This window comes from Rhinolophus ferrumequinum, chromosome 15 (genome assembly GCF_004115265.2).
Source record: "Rhinolophus ferrumequinum isolate MPI-CBG mRhiFer1 chromosome 15, mRhiFer1_v1.p, whole genome shotgun sequence".
In the NCBI taxonomy this organism is placed as follows: domain Eukaryota; kingdom Metazoa; phylum Chordata; class Mammalia; order Chiroptera; family Rhinolophidae; genus Rhinolophus; species Rhinolophus ferrumequinum.
This window is the reverse complement of record NC_046298.1, coordinates 40,977,646-40,994,994: the sequence shown is the minus strand read 5'-3', so window position 1 is coordinate 40,994,994 and position 17,349 is coordinate 40,977,646. Positions and strand designations below refer to the sequence as shown.

The 17,349-nt window shown below is 39.7% G+C and overlaps 1 protein-coding gene across 1 annotated transcript; it reads right to left on the bottom strand.

Moving 5' to 3' along the window:
• Nucleotides 1-1,887: 1,887 nt before the first annotated feature.
• ZNF233 (zinc finger protein 233) lies at nucleotides 1,888-15,431 on the bottom strand. The gene is given in 9 exon segments (XM_033129255.1): nucleotides 1,888-2,415; nucleotides 2,417-2,452; nucleotides 2,454-2,542; nucleotides 2,545-2,992; nucleotides 2,994-3,403; nucleotides 3,405-3,679; nucleotides 10,131-10,160; nucleotides 15,263-15,321; nucleotides 15,427-15,431. Coding segments are annotated over 9 exon segments (1,794 nt in total). The 3' UTR covers nucleotides 1,888-1,973.
• Nucleotides 15,432-17,349: the final 1,918 nt, after the last annotated feature.

Sequence of the window (17,349 nt, the reverse complement as noted above, 5' to 3'; positions counted from 1 at the left end):
AACAAATGTGGAAATCAACACAACCAGAAGGGCGAAGATGAGAGATGATGGAACAATTGATCCAGATTCATTTTCAACCAGGCCTATTTCTCAACCTACCTGCATTCTTTTAAATGATGTACACCAATGAATTCTCCTTTTGTCTCAGCTAGTTTGAGTTGGGTTTTCTATTTCTTACAACTGAAAAAACACTCTAACTGACATAAACATCCCTGGGCTCTAGCACCTCATCCTAATGTCTGCTAAATGACAAAGCAGAGCATTACTGGTCCTGGAATTCTGATGGTGACATGAAACTTGAGGTATCATGGATCTTAGGCATCCAGTGTCCTGGAAGGTAAGGTCCAGAAAAAAAAATTGTACGAAGCTGTCCCCTACCTCCAGTAAATATATACCTGTTTGAGTAAATTGTTCAACCAAGCAAAACCAAAAACTACTAAAGCAGCTGAAAATCATGGGTGGTGTTCCAAAATTCTCTGTGCCTTAAAAGCTTGGTTCACATCCAAAATGCACGTTATAATATGTTCTCCTTTTTTCCCACACCCCTTTCTCATGAAGCTTTACAGAATTAAAAACAAATTTCTCTTTTTTCATTCTGTCCGTTCCTGTCACAAAAAAAACTAAAAAGGACAGTGAAACTTATGCTATTACACAACTGATGGTACAGTGCACAGGGAAAGTTTTAAATTATAAGATAAAAACTTTAGCTCATTACTGCTTGCAAAGTGAAGCTGAGCAGAGGTCAGGAGCCAATTGCAAAAATCTTACACTCAAATTGCAGATTGCATGATTTTATGTATTTTTATTAAGTGATCAGTTTCTTGAATTAATTTTTAAGGCTTCTTACAAAAATCCTTTTCCTAGTACAATTTGTTATGACAAATTGAGTTTGAGCTCATTAAAATTTTCAAATGGTTGTCCTATTTATAATAGGTTTTCTTCTCCATCAAGTTAGACATTTCCAAGACACCTTCTATTAGGCACTGATTCAAGGTCACGGTCATTCAGCAGTAAACAAGCCTCCTGCTCCCGTGGAACTTACATTCTAGTGGGCATGGATTTTGTCATGTCCATCATTACACTTGTGCTAAAGTCCTGACCTTCCTTATCCTTTTTAAGGCCTCTCTCCTGTGTAGATTCTGTAGAATGTGGAGGTTCTGACAAACATATTGTACCAGAGGGTTTCTCTTTTGTGCATTCTCTTAAAAACTGTGACATTTTGAAGCTCTGTCAGAAATGCTGGTTATATTCATACAACAAATAAGTTTCCTCCAGTGGAATTCAGACAACTGTAAAAAACTCATCTCGTGACTGAATTCTTAAAACACAACATTTTACATTCTCTGCTGTGTAGATTTTCTGATGAAAATGAGAAGTCTAAGTTCTGAAGGGAACTTTTATCACCCTCATCAGGTGTACTGGATTTATGAGGTCAGACAATTAAGTTTGCGAACTCATCCTAGAAAAAGTGCTACATCCTTCACTGCCGAATATCACTAAGGTCACCTTCGAAGTACTCCCCTTGGGAAGCTATGTACCAACACCAGCGCCCTGTCCACCCTTCAAAGCAATTTTGGAACTCTTTTTCTGGAATGGCCATCAGAGCTGTCGTCCTATTACCCTCCATGTCCTGAATGTCATCAAAATGTCTCCCTTTCAATATTTCCTTTATCTTTGGGTAAAGAAAGAAGACAATGGGGGCCAGATCAGGTGAGTCGGGAGGGTGTTCCAATACAGTTATTTGTTTACTGGCTAAAAACTCCCTCACAGACAGTGCCATGTATCGTCGTGATGCTAGAGCCATGAATTGTTGGCAAAAAATTCAGGTTGTCTAACTTTTTCATGCAGCCTTTTCAGCACTTCCAAATAGCAAACTTGGCTGTTTGTCCATTTGGTACAAATTCATAATGAATAATCCCTCTGATATCAAAAAAGGTTAGCAATACCTTGCAACAAGTTCATGAACTTAGTTGTCAGACCTCATATGTATGTACTCTCTGATGACCCTGAAGATATGAACTCTTCCTAAAGCCCTTCCCATACACAAAACAATTGTAGGGTTTCTCTCCAGTATGGACTCTCGTATGGGCTTGAGGGTGTGAGTTCTGACTGAAGCTCTTACCAAAGACACCCAATTTATAGGGTTTCTCTCCTGTGTGGCTCCTCTGATGGACATGAAGGTACACGTTCCAGAGGAAGGCTTTCCCACATACTTCACACTTGTAGGGCTTCACTCCTGTATGGACTTCCTGATGGGCTTGAAGATATCAACTCTGACTGAAGCCCTTCCCACACACAGCACATTTGAAGGGTTTCTCTCCAGTGTGGACCCGTTGATAGTCATGAAGAGGAGAAATCGGATGAAAGCCCTTACCCCATGTCTCACATTTGTATGGCTTCTCTCCTGAGTGGACTCCGATGGGCCTGACGATGGGAATTATGGCTGAAGTTCACACACATCACATTTGTATGGTTTCTCTCCAGTATGGATTCTATGAGCTTGAAGATTTGAGGCCTGACTGAAGTCCTTACCACAAGTGTGAAGACCTCACACTCATATGATCTCACTTCAGTGTGAACTCCCTGATGAGGACCAGAATTCTGATTAAATATCTGGTCACATGCCTCCTCTTTGTATGTTTTGTCTCTAGGGTGGGCTCTCCGACAGGCATGAAGTTGGGATATCTGGTTGAAGCCCTGGTCACATATCTCATGCTTCTAGAATTTCTCTCCAGTGTTGTCTACACAGGGTGGGGTTAGATCTAAGATATGACTGGAGCCCTTTGCATACCTATCACACCTGTGTAGATTCTCTCCTGGGTGAATGGGCTCGTGAGTGAGAAGAGAATAATTCCGATTGAAGCTCTTAGCGCATACCTGACACGCGTCGGATTTCTCTCCTGTGTTGACTCTCTGATGAGTGTGCAGAAGTGAGCTCTGACTGACATCACCACACTCAACGTTCCTATTGCATTTTCCCCCTGCGAACATTTTGATGCGTGCAAAGCACTGAGCTGTATCTGATGCCCTTCCCACACTCACTGCATATATGGGGCTTCTCTCCTAAGTGCAATTTCTGATGAAGTTCAAGATTAGAGCCAAGGTTAAAGCATTTGTCATTCTCATCAAAGGTATGCTCTCCTGAGTGGATTATATGATGCTGGGATGATTTCTTCATGAAGTCTTTCCCACAATTCTTGTGGCTATAAGACTTCTTGCCTTTGAGTGCTTCCTGATCATCACCATGGTGATGAGAGATCCTTTTCATAACACAATGATCACACCTCCACAGTTTATTTTTTCTGTCAATTTGCTGACACCTACCCTTAAAATTCTGTGACTCTTTCAGGTCTATTTTCTTCCAGAAATCTCAGATGGTCTTAAATGGAAATTCTTGATTTTTTTATACTATTGGAACTTTGAACTTCCCCTTGAAGCTTCATTACATAATTCTCATCTTCAGAAACCTGAGTAGATTCTCCTGCCCACATCTGACAGGGGGAATCACCTTGTTTTGGCAACTAAGACTTTTTGCCTTGCAGATTTATTACCAAGTCCTGATTTCTCATTAATTCACTTATAAATTGTTCCCATATAAGCCAGCACATAAGGTCTTCATGGAAAAGGTATCTTAATCCTACTTCTTGAAGAGTATCTATCTCATTTTGATTCCTGTGTCCTAGAAGGATAGGAAAATTCAGAGATGAAAATGAGGACGAGTGAACATTTGTGCAGAGATAAATTATATTTTGTTATATATTTTAAACAGTAACTGCTCTTCTCCAGCCAAATACTGCAGAAAAAATCTGCAGCCCCATACTGACCCCTGCCAAGGTGTAATGAATTCCATCTACCACTGCAGTGTCCGTGGAGACAATGTGGGAGCCTGGACTTCAACCCCCACCTAATGCTAATGAGCCACCTCTATTTTTTTTTCTATTTTTTTATTGGGGAATATTGGGGAACAATGTGTTTTTCCAGGACCCATCAGCTCTAAATTAAGTCATTGTTTTCAATCTAGTTGTGGAGGGTGCAGCTCACTGGCTCATGTGGGAATCGAACCAGCGACCTTGGTGCTATGAGCACTGAGCTCTAACCACGGAGCCAATGGGCCGCCCTGGGAGAGATATTTTGTTATAGTCCCATGGGTCCCTGACACTGTTCATTCATTTTTTTTTCCAGTCTATTTTCTCTCTTTCATTCATGTTATATATTTCCTATTATACTGTCTTCAAGTTCTTTCCTGTCTCTTCATTCTGCTGTTGAGCCTATCCACTGATTTTTTTTCTTAGTTTCATTTACTGTATTTTTCAGTTCTAAAATTTCCATTTGGTTCTACTTTATATCTTCTATTTCTTTGCTAAGATTTTCTATTTTTCATTTGTTTCTAGCATGTCTGTAATTGCTTACTGAAATATTTTTATGATAGATGCTTTAAAATCCTTGTTAGATGGATGAACCTTGAAGACATGGCACTAAGTGAAATAAACCAGTCAGGGTAATGTATATGATTCCATTTATATGAGGTACCCAGAGTAGTCAAGTACGTAGAGACAGAAAGTTAAATGCTGGCTGTCAAGGACTAGGGGGAGGGGGACACAGGGACTTACTGTTTATGGGTACAGAGTTTCAGTTTAGGAAGATGAAAAAAGTCTGGCGTTGTGTGGTGGTGATAGTTGTACAAAATTGTTAATATACTTAATGTCACTGAATGGTATACTTAAAAATGGTTAAAATGGTAAATTTTATGTTATGTATATTATACCACAACAAAAATAATCCTTGTCAGATAACTAACTATGACATTTCACTGTTTGTACCGTGTTTCCCTGAAAATAAGACCTGGCCTCTTATTTTCAGGGAAACACGGTATTTGTTGATTGTCTTTCATACAAGTTGAGATTTTCCTGGTTCTTGTACATCAAGTGATTTTCGATTGAAACTTGGACATTGTTGGTATTATGTTATGAGACTTGGGATTTCATTTAAATTCTCTGTTTTACTAGGCCTTCTCTGACACCTCTCTGGAAGGGAAAGGGAGGTGCAACTTTGTTACTGCTCTCTGGGGGACAGATTCCCCATTTGGCCTGTTAACACCTGGCGGGGTGAGGAGTTCATTACTCCTGGACCAGGGTGAGTGTTTGGGCTCTTTACTAGGACTATGCAGTAGTCCACTGGCTGCAAGGGGCAGAGGTGGTTTGTTACTGTTCCCATTTGGCCTCTACTGACATGGAAAGTGGCAGGGGGGTTGGCCTCAATTCCCCCGGGAAGTGGTGAAAATCCTGATTTTCCACTAGGCTCCTCCTCTGACACCACGCAAGCTGGAAAAAGAAGAGGTAGCTCATTAGAATCAGGTGGGGGTTGAAGTCCAGGCTCCCACGTTGTCTCCACGGCCACTGCAGTGGTAGATGGAATTCATTACACCTGGCAGGGGTGGGCGTGGGGCTGCAGGTTTTTTCTGTGGTGTTTGGCTGGAGAAGAGCAGTTACTGTCTAAAAATTTTCTGTCTTGCTAGGCTCTCTTTCCTGGCCCTTTGACTAGACAGAGGCTGTTTTGGTCTGCACCCACTGGTATTTCTATATTGCCATCTTCTCCAGTACTCAGTCTTGGATATGAGTATACAAGGCAAAAAGAAAACCAAGTAACTCACTGCCATGCCATTCCCTGAGTCTTGAGGTCCCTCGCTAGTCTGCCTTCTCTCCACCTTTCATGTTTGTTTTATAGACAATGTCCAGGATTGTTGGCTGTACAAATAGGAAAAGTATATCTCCTCCACCTTTCCGGAAGTGTTAGTCTCCAGAATTGCTTTTTGGGAACAGCAAATATGTAGGAAAGCTGTTTCAGCAGCTTCTCTAAAATATTATTTTTTTAAATCTTAAACTACCTAAATGTCTAGGAATAGGGCATTTTTTTAAGGAACATTAATTCATTGAAATATGATATAGTCGTTAAAAATGCAGTGACAGAAACTTGTGTTTCTGGCTGTAACACAGTAACTAGTACTGAATGCCCTCCTACCATAAATATGTAGGAAACATAGGGACAAAATATACGAAACAACCATTTTCCGACATTGAAAGCACACTACTTTGATCCCTGAAATGAAGGAAACAAATGAGATGAGCCATATGATCACCCAAACAGAGCTTTGGTGAGTTAAAGAGACAGAAATCAGAGAATGGGGAGGCTGAGGAAACTGAAAATTTCAGGGCAGTTTCAAAAAGAAAGGAGTAATGCAGAAGGAGAGCCATGGAAATCTGCACAGGCCACCTTTGAGTCTACTGCTAAAAACTAAACCGTGCATGTATAGGATGAAACTGCACGGGCCAGGCCAAGAGCGGCTGGGAAGCCATGGGCTGGATGGTTCCCAGGGCTTAGCAGGACTTGGAGGAGTTTGAACTCCAAGCAGCCAAAGTGGAAAGCCCTCACTGATCACTAGGGACATTCAACAGCAGCCCCTGAAGGGCCATGCTTTTGGAGAAGGGCTAAACTATCTCTAGAACAGTTTCTGGACAGTGACACTATTGACATTTTACGCCAGGTAATTCTTTGTTGTGGGTGGTGACGCCGCTCATTGTAGGATGTGTAGCAGGATCCCTGGCCTCTGCCCAGTAGTTGTCAGGGGTACTCATCATGACAATCAAAAATGTCTACAGACATTGCCAAGTGTCCCATGTTGGGGCAAAACCGCTTCCAATTGAGAACCACTGCTCTAGAATAAAAGTTACTCTAGACCCATCCTAAAAAAGCTTAAAAACAAGGCTCAAAAGAATCAAACTGAACCAAAGGAACAAGTGACCATCTGATTATAAACAGAAAAGCATCTTACAAAATTCAGCATTCGTTCATGGTAAAAACTCTAAATAAAGTATAATTAGAAGGGAATTTCCTCAACCCCAATGAAGGACATCTACCAAAAAACCCTTCAGGTACTGGAGAAAGACTGAAGGCTTTCTCCCTAAAGTCAAGAACAAGGCTAGCATGTATATGGTTAGTACTTCACTCAAAATTGTTCTAGCAGTTTTGGCCAATGCAGGAAGGGAAGAAAAAGAAGTCAACAGAATGGAGATGGGAATGGAAGAAGTATAACTCTATTTACCATCTATGTAGAAAATCCTGTGACGTAGAAAATGTTTCTAGAACTAATATGCAAATTTAGCAAAGTCAAGATACAAAAATCAATTATATTTCTATATTCTAGCAACAAATAGAAATTGAATTTCAAAAACAACACTGTTCAGAATAACAACCCCAAAACATCAATCACTTGGGATAAATTTAACAAAATATGTATAAGAAATCTACACATTGAAATCTATAAAACATGACTGAGAGAAATTAAGTTAAGACCCAAATAAATGGAAGAAGATGTCAATGAAAGAGCTAAATGTCATTAGTCAGGAGGACTTCTATCCAGAATATAAAAAGAAATATTAAAATTCAGTGAGAACAAAACTTAATTTAAAAATTGAGCAAAAGAGTTGAACAAACAATTCCAAAAGAAGATACACAAATGGTTGAAAAGCAAAAGAAAAGATGTTCAACATCCTTAGGCATCAGGGAAACGCAAATTAAAACTACAATGATATATCACTATACTATTGTCATTACAATCGTTAAAATTTAAAAGTCTGAAACTATCAAATGTTGGAAAGGATGTGGAGCCAAGTGGAACTCTAACACATTGCTGGTGAGACTGTAAAATATACAACCACAGTGAAAAATGATTTGGCAATTTCTGAAAAAGTTAAGTATATGACCCAGAGATTCCCCTCCTAGTTATTTATCAAAAAATAAAAAATGAAACACGAAAACCCCTGCGTTCATCCAAAAATCTAGTACACAAATGCTTAAGGAATTTATTTACAATAGCCAACAACTAAGAACAACCCAAATGTCCATCAACAGGTGAATAGAAAACCAACTTGTGGTCTACTCAAATGACAAAATACTATGCAACAAGAAAATGGCACAAACTCTTGATGTGCTCAAAACCATAATGATGAGCATGAAGCCAGACACAAAAAGAATACATACTATATAATTTCATTGATATGAAACTCAAGAAAAGATTAATTTAATCTGTAGTGACATAAAGTGAATCGGTCAGCCAGGAGCATGGGAAGAGGCACAAGGGAACCTTTTGTGGTGATGAAATGGTCTACATCTAGATGGTGGTGGTGGTCACGTTGAGTATACTTGTCAAAACTGACCAAATGTATTTACTTTATGTAAATTATATGTAAATTACAACTAAAACTGATTTTAAAAGAGAGTTAAAACAAATAGACAAATGACAGAATGGAAAAGAATTATTTACAGTACATATAACTGACAAAGGACTTGAACTCAAAATATATTAAGAACTCCTTCACGAACAATAAAAAGTAGAAGACAATTTTTAACATGGGGAAATGACTTCCAACAAACTTTTCATAAAGTATATACGAATGATGCAAATGCACATGAAAAGGTATTCACCATCATTTTTCAGGAGGGAAATACCAATTACAGTCACAGTGAGATGTCATTTCATCAGAATGCCTTCAATGAAAAGATTTACAAAACCAAACAATGGCAAAGACAGAGCAACTGAAACTCTCCGATGCTGAAGCTGGGGCTGTAAAATGGGGCAACCCCTTTGGAAAACAGTTTACATTCATCCACCCTATAAACCCACGCATCCCACTTTTAGGTGTTTATGCAAGAGATGTGAAAACATATGTCTACAAGAAGACCTGTGCAAAATATTCACAGGAGCTTTATGCATAACAATCAAGAGCTGTAAAACGACCCAAACACCCTTCAAAAGGAGAATTTTATCTATCCTTTCAAAGGATAAACAAACTGTGATATATTCATAAAATGGAATACATCTCAGCAATAAAAAGGAATGACGTATTAATACACACAACAACATACCATGTTTCCCCCAAAATAAGACCTAACCGGAAAATAAGCCCTAGCATGATTTTTCAGGATGAATCCCCTGAACATAAGCTCTTATGCATTTTTTGGAGCAAAACAATATAAGACCCAGTCTTATTTTCAGGGAAACACGGTAGATGAATCTCAAAAGCATTATGCTGAGAGAAAGAAGCCAGACACAAGAGTGCACGGTGTATGATTTCATTAATTATAGTTAATTTGAAAAAGTAAATCTAATCATATGATGACAGATCAGAACAGTAGATAACTCCCAGGGTTAGGAAACTGACTTGAGAAACATGAGAGAACTTTTTGGGGTAACGTAAGCATTCTATTTCTTGTTTGGGTGGTGGACTAATGCAATTATTCAACTTTCCAAATGGGATATACAACTGTCACTGACCTCACACTTAAGATCTGTGTAATTTTTGTAAGTAAATTATATTTCAATTTTAAAAGCCCCATGCAAAAGTGCTATGAATCAAAACAAAATGTATTCAGAGGCACAGCGTGTGTATGCTTGTTTGTAGCTTTTGAAGTTTAGGCAAAAAGTTTGAGACAGGTACATAAAAGAATGCTGAATCACAAAAAACTCAAGTGGTAACATTAAGTGAAAAAAGAGAACTGAAAATTGTACACATACTGTGGTTGTGATTATATAAAATATAGCATGGGGAAAACAGCTGATTTATCAGCAGTATAGTAATGTGGCTTTTTACATTTTTTTGATAGCTATGAATTTCTGCACTATTTGTGAAATGCAGATGATGATAAAACAAACCAAACCAAAAGCTAAAAACAAACAAAAAAAAAGAACTAATAAAAAGGCTAGTAATTGACATACATAAACACCTGTTTTCTTCCGTTATACTTCCCAAGGAAAAGAAAAAAAGATGTGCCTAATCATTAAGGAAGACAGAGATGTAATTTTTTCTTTTTTTTTTTTTTTTAGAAAGTCACCTTTTTTTTTTTTAACTTTTATTTTAAATGTGTTTTTCCAGGACCCATCAGCTCCAAGTCAAGTAGTTGTTTCAATCTAGTTGCGGAGGGTGCAGCTCACAGTGGCCCATGGGGGGGGATCGAACCAGCAACTTTGTTGTTAAGAGCACCCCCCGCTTTAACCAACTAAGTTAACGGGCTGCCACCAGAAATGTAACTTTAAGAGCTAAAAAATGTAATTTTAAGAGCAAAACTCAACTCACCTGAAACTTGGTCATTTTCTCCTGCTCTGTCTGGGGAAGAGCAGAGTCCCAGGAAGGCAGAACCGGCAAAAAAGAAAAAAGCCATGAGCCATAGGCCCTGACCCACATGGCTGCTCTCTGTGTGAATTTTAAAAAGCAACCTGTCCTTTGGCCCGTATCACTAGCCCCTCAGCCAGGGACCCCTGTGCAGTTAACAACCTGCCCAGCTCTAAGCAGTAAGGCTAAAAGTCCTTGCAGCTCCCAGGGTATTGTTCTCATCCTGGGTATCATGGGACATGAAAGGCAGTGGAATGTACTGGCTATGACTATGACAGTGGACTCTGAGGCCAAAAGGTCTGGGGGCGGGGCGGGGAGCAAATCGTCAGGACTCCACTATTGACTCTGTCCTACTAGCTCTTTGTGTCTTTCCACAGTTTTAAAATGGAGACGACACCAGTATCAAGTTCACAGCATTCTTAAGAGGTTTAGGTGAATACATTCAAATAAGCGCAGAATACATGATAGCTACTCATGTTTGTGGGTCCTCCTACCTCAGGAAATACTCTAGTAGGGACGAGAGCGATGCATCCACTTCTCAAAGCCTGGAAGAAAGAGCAGTGCGAAACGCCCAGTTCTCTGTCTCTGGCCCTATATTTGCCGCACCCTCCTGCTTAGCTCAGTAACAGGGTTTTGCAAGGAGACCTGGTATTTCAGAGTATTTAGTAGAGGAAAGCAAGTGAAGCCTGGGGTGCCTCGCTCAGCTGGCTACCTGCTGGCTCTCACCCTTCAAATCCTCTCCCAGAAGCCTTCAAATCCTATCCCATCACCTGAGGGCAGGTGGGGGATAATTAGTGGGTAAGCATCTGTTCTGCCTATGAGATGACTAACACATCTTCTTATCCCCAGCACCTAGAATAGAGGGAGTACTCAAAACACGTGGAATCAAAGAATGACTGAAGACACACTCCACTCATTCGATCTCTGGGGTTCCTTTAAGCTGTACAATTCTGAGGCTGTTCCAACTGGAAGGAGGAGAGGATGAACTGTAGCTTCCAATTTCTTCCTCTGGGTTTCTTATTTTATTTGCTTTGCTCAAGCAACGTCCAGGTCATCCTTAAATGTGAAATATCATAAAAGGGTCCATCAGGGGCTCTGGATAAGGCAAACCATATTTATTTATTTATTTATTTAGAAAAATTGTTTATTTTTTTTATTTCCCACCATCTGGTATTTACCCAAATGTCATTGTTCTTCCATGGACATGCTTCAGATAATTTAGATCCTCCACCCCACCGATTCTCTTCTTCTCCCATTCACTCCCTTTTTATATTTAGTGCCATCACTCCCTAACATACTGTGTGTTTTAGTTATTTATCTTACTTACAATCTATCTATTTTTTAAGAATCTAAGCTGTATTGTTTTGGTCACTACTCTTTCTCCAATTCATGACATGTAGCAGATACTCGACAGATTTGTTGGGTTTTGTTGTTGTTGTTGTTTTTTGCTTTTTTTTTTTAGATTCGTTAAAAAATATATATGAAATAATGAATAGTTGATAAATATCCATCCTGTACTATATCAGCTGAAACCCTCATTACTACTCATCAGGATCATTCATTCATTCATTCAACAAATATTTATTGAGCATCTACTATGTGCCAGGAATAATTCTGTATATAAAAGATACGACAGTGAAAACAGTCTCTGTTCTCGTGAAGCTGATATTATCGTATCAGACAGGTACTAAACCAATCAACAGGTTAGTACATAATGTGTTAGCCGGTGATAGATACTGTTAAGAAAAATAAGGCAGGACTGCAATAATCTTTGTAAGAACCACTCAAATAAAATTCTCTTAAAAAGGTAAAAAGAAAGAAAAGCAAGAAAGAAATAAAGAAAAAGAAAGGAAGAAAGAGAGAAAGAAAAGAAAAAAAAGGAAAAGAAAAATACGGCAGGAAAAAGGGGAAGAGAAGGAAATGGAGAGGTGCTATTATAGAAAGGATAGTTTTAATTCTAGTTCTCTAACTACTGGCTGAATGACCTTTGCAGGTGAATTATCCTCTTGTGTCTCATCTGTACGTTGTTTTGAGGAACAATGAGTTAATACATAGAAAGCATTGGAAACTTTGCCTGACTCATAATAAGCTCCCAATAAATGCTAATTATTATTATCACCTTCATCATTATGTAATAAATAATAAATACAGAAATGATGCATTAGTCCTGGTTCATTCCTAAGTAAATTTGTTTTAGGACATGAAAGTATTATCAACGACTGTACTTAAACTATCAAATACGCTGAAAAAGCTTCTGTATACAGCCAAGCGTGAGTGAGATAAATGACGAGAAATACCTATGTGGATCCTTTTTATTATTTTGTCATCTAATCCGCTTTTGGGAATTCAGAAAACACTCAGGCCCTAGTATTTAACTGCCAGGTGACACTTGCACCAGTCACAAACACTTGATTGAATAACCTCTCTCTGCAAACCTTATCACAGTGCTGGCACACTAGAAAGAATATGACACAATTCCCACAACATAGGACTCTACAGCCTAGGAGGAGAGACTGACTGGAAACCAAGAGCAAATTAAATTCCAAATGAGAAAACAAAATTCATCACTTTCACATCTTTAACTACAACTCTTTTGCGGTCAGCTTTCTCACTAACCACAGTTTTCCGAGTTACCATGTGAAAACTTTCAAAATGTTAACATCCTCTCTCCCTTGACCTCCATATATTTACGATAATCTAGTATAAGGCCTCTTGACTCAATGTCTGCGTTTTTGCATTAAACTACTAAAGCAAAAAATAAAGGGGGAGGGCTGGCCCAGTGGCTCAGGTGGTTGGAGCTCCGTGCTCCTAACTCCAAAGGCTGCTGGTTCGATTCCCACATGGGCCAGTGGGCTCTCAACCACAAGGTTGGCAGTTCGATTCCTCCACTCCCACAAGGGATGGTGGGCTCTGCCCCCTGCAACTAAGATTGAACACGGCTGATTGAACATTGAGCTGAGCTGCCGCTGAGCTCCCAGATGGCTCAGTTGGTTGGAGCGCGTCCTCTCAACCACAAGGTTGCTGGTTAGACTCCACCAAGGAATGGTGGGCTGCGCCCCCTGCAACTAGCAACAGCAACTGGACCTGGAGCTGAGCTGCGCCCTCCACAACTAAGACTGAAAGGACAACTTGAAGCTGAACGGCACCCTCCACAACTAAGATTGAAAGGACAACAACTTGAGTTGGAAAAAAAGTCCTGGAAGTACACACTGTTCCCCAATAAAGTCCTGTTCCCCTTCCCCAATAAAATCTTTAATAAATAAATAAATAATAAAGGGGGAGAGGGAGGATTATATAACAAGATTGACAAAAGGTTGACAACGGTTAAAGGTTGACAAGGATTAATGGCCCCGTGAGAATTCATTAGTATATTATCTTCTCTACAATTGTGTTTGAAATAGTTCATGAGCACAAGTCACCAAATATAAAAGTACAAGTATGATACAATTTTTGAGATGCATAGAAAAAGATAGACATAGACACAGACATAGATATAACTAAAGAGAAACAAATTAACTTGTTTATACTGTGTTTTCCCGAAAATAAGACCTAGCCGGACCATCAGCTCTAATGCGTCTTATAGGATATTATATAAGAGCCGGCATTATACTATATTATATTATATTATATTATATATTATATCCGGTCTTATATAAAAATAAGACTGGGTCTTATATTAATTTTTGCTCCAAAAGGCGCATTAGAGCTGATGGTCTAGCTAGGTCTTATTTATCTCTATACTTTGCAAATCTTTGGCTTTCTTCATATGTTTCTCAAAGTCTCTATGATGAGCACAAATTAATTCTATAATCAGAATATGAACATAATGTCACATAATATAACAGGGACTTAATTAAATGAGCATAGCCTTCAAGTCCTCTAAGGTCCTAAATTATTAACATTATCAAATGATCCTTCCTGCTTCAGTCATGGGGATTACCATTTCTTAGGGCTGAAGGAGAATACGGTATGTAGGTCAAGAACCCAGACTGCCTGGTTCAAATTCTTGGTTCTGTCTTTTTCTCTTGTTTGACTTTGGGAAAATAACTTAAATTTTTTACCTATCAACGTTGCCATCTGTGAAATACGGACTACTATCGTTGTCTATTATGAGGATTAAGTTAATTAATGCATATAAAGCCTGTAGAAGACTATCTGCCACTTAACACGTTAACGAAAATGGTTACTATCAACACATGTCTCATCCAATCTCCCCTGTATGCTAGTAACATTTGAGCATTTGTCCAAAAGAAAAAAATTGTTAATGAGTTTAGGAAGTCTGCTCTCCAACTGAGAGCTTAAATGGCACACAGCATGGTAAGTTCTCCCACGTTTGGACAATGTTACAAGGAGCCACGGGGTCACTCCCTCCGTTTTGCACCTTCTTTGAGAAGTCAGGGCTGAGAAAGGAAAAGAGGCGGCAAGGTAGCCCAATTTTGTCTCTGGTTCATCAATCACAGTGGACACCCCCAGGCACCAGCTGGCGGGTGAGAACCACTCCTTCCTTTTAAAAAAATGGGTAAGGATGCAGTGGGGAGTCAGTAGGAATCTATGAACAGCCCCACTTCCGGCAGGGATCAGAGAAGGGCTAGTGGCTCAGTAGCTATAGCAGGAGCCCACCAACCCGTGGCTCAGCACAGAAGCTTTCAGGGACTGAGCGCTTCTCGGAAAGAAATAATAGACTGGTAACAACCGACCACCTTTTTAGCTTGTGCCAGGATAGCTTCGAAGCATTTTTACATCTTTTTACTTCACCTAAATCTCACAACACGCCTACTAGGCAGGTACTACTATTAACTCCACTTTACAAAAGATAAAAGGAGAAATTACATAATTACAAAGATATCACTAAAAGGCAGAAAAGCGAGCGGAAGATGGGGGAGGCGAAGGAACCCGGACGCCCAGACCTTCAAACTTAGAATCGCGACCACAGCTCACCCCCACACGGGATGCACCAACCGCTCTAAACGCCAAGGTGATGCAAACCGTGGTCCCTGCCCTCCGCCGCTTCTATTCCCCTGGGGGGCGAGGTTTTCACCTGCGGGTCCCAAGCCCAGGAAACTCGGAAGCGACACAGGGGTTCGGCACTCACTCACCTCCTACGTAGAAAGTACTGACCAGGGCACGTCGCTCTCCTGTGGCGGAAGTGTCCGGACTATACACCGCTCCTGAACCACACTTCCCAGAATCCCCGAGAAAAACAAGATGCTACAGCTCCACCCTTCGAAAGCGGAAGTGGCTCTACCTGGCGCTTTTGGACTACATTTCCCAGAATCCTCGACAAGGTAGTGCTTACACTAGGTTGCCACTTTTTTTTTTTTTTTTTTTTTTTTTAATATACAGGATGGATCCGTTCAGTCAGTTCTCGGGCGCTATTAGCCCTTGACTTTTATTTTTTTCCTTCTTTCCTTTAAATTTTTTTTAAATCAGTAATAATAAATGTGGCTGTATAGGACAAAAAGGTGAAGAGAGGATCTCAAACTTGATTTCATGCTGCTTTTTTGAGTCTACTCGTGTGTGGCTGCATCTAGACCTCTGACAGTTTACCTGGTATGAGCTATTATTCATTACAAGATGCTAAAGACTCACAAGAAGGAAAAGTAACCTCTGATCCAGCCGCACGACAAGTAAGTTTCCCATTTTTATTGGTTTTAATTGCTCATTTAGAAACGTGGGGTTTTCTAGCAAATGAAAGAAGGTGCACTTGGAAGAAAGTGAAGGAAATACTGTAATTGGAAAAACAAAAAGCCTAGAATATACCTTGCAAATGTTTCTTTAGTTGACCTTCAAAAATCTCAACATCCAGTGTGCTCCTGACATAAGTACATACATAGAATATTTTATTTTTCTACAAGGTAGTTCAAGTTAATGAGCGATGATTATTCAAAACGTAGGTGTGGAAGTGAGGGGTCCTGCTCAGATAACTGTAACAAATTCAATTTTTTTGCAGCATTATTGAGATGTAATTGACAAAACTGTCATATATTTAAAGCCTATGTGATGAATTGACATATAATACATTGTGACTTTTTTTATTGTGAGAACCTTTAAGATCTACTCTCTTAGCAATACAGCATTATCAATGCTGGTTACCATGCTATCCATTAGATGCTCAGACCTTATTCATTTTATAACTGAAAGTTTGTACCCTTTAACCAACCTCTCCCCATTTCCCCCACCGCCCAGCCCCAGGCAACCACCACCATTCTACTCTATTTCTGTGTCTGGGTTGTTGTTTTTTTCTTAGATTCCACATATAAGTGATACCATGCAGTATTTGTTTTTATCTGTCTGGCTTATTTCATTCAGCATAATGCCCTCCAGTTTCATTTGTTGTTGCAAATATTTCTCCATCTTTTCTGAACACCAGCGGTGAGAATTAGAATTTCAATTTGATTCATTTTTTTTTGAAAGGTGATTTTGTTTGTATCTCCTATTACCCTTACAGGAAGCTGCCAAGACACCCCAAGAGAACAAGATGAAAAGACATCCTCTAGCAAACACCAAGACTCATTGCAAAGCTATGGTAACTAAAGTGGTGTGGTATTGGCAAAAGCATTGAAATATAGACCAAAGGAAAATGAGAGCCAGGACACACGTCTAACCCTATACAGATTACTGACTTTCTTAAAAAGTGGCACTGCAAAGTACTGGGGAATGAGGAAAATTTTCAGTAACTGGAACAACTATATATAGGAACAACTGGATACTCACATGGAGAATAAGTAAATTATGCAAGAGGCAATATGCACGTATACCTTTTTTTGAAGATTCCGTAAGTTGATTTTGTCACCTACCAAAAAACACATTTCAAGAGCAAGAAAGGGTGGGAGGGAGAGGGGGAGAGGGGGGAGAGGGGGAGAGAGAGAGAGAGAGAGAGAGAGAGAGAGAGAGAGAGAGAGAGAGACCGACCAGTTAGAAAAAGTAAATTATCTATTCAGGTTCCAAGGAAAAAAAGTGCAGTAACAATGAAGGTGGGTTTTCCCTGGGCTTCTGTTCTTATGTGATCATAATCACATTACAATTATATTTAGATCAACACAGGACACTGGGCTCCAGCCAGGGTGGGGGATGACAGAGGCAGAGCCAGTCCTAAGACAGCCAGGACCAAGCCGTGGCAGTGGCCTGGAGGATGAAGTGGGGTAGCCAGAGTAAATTTTAGGGGGAAAAAATATATCAACTA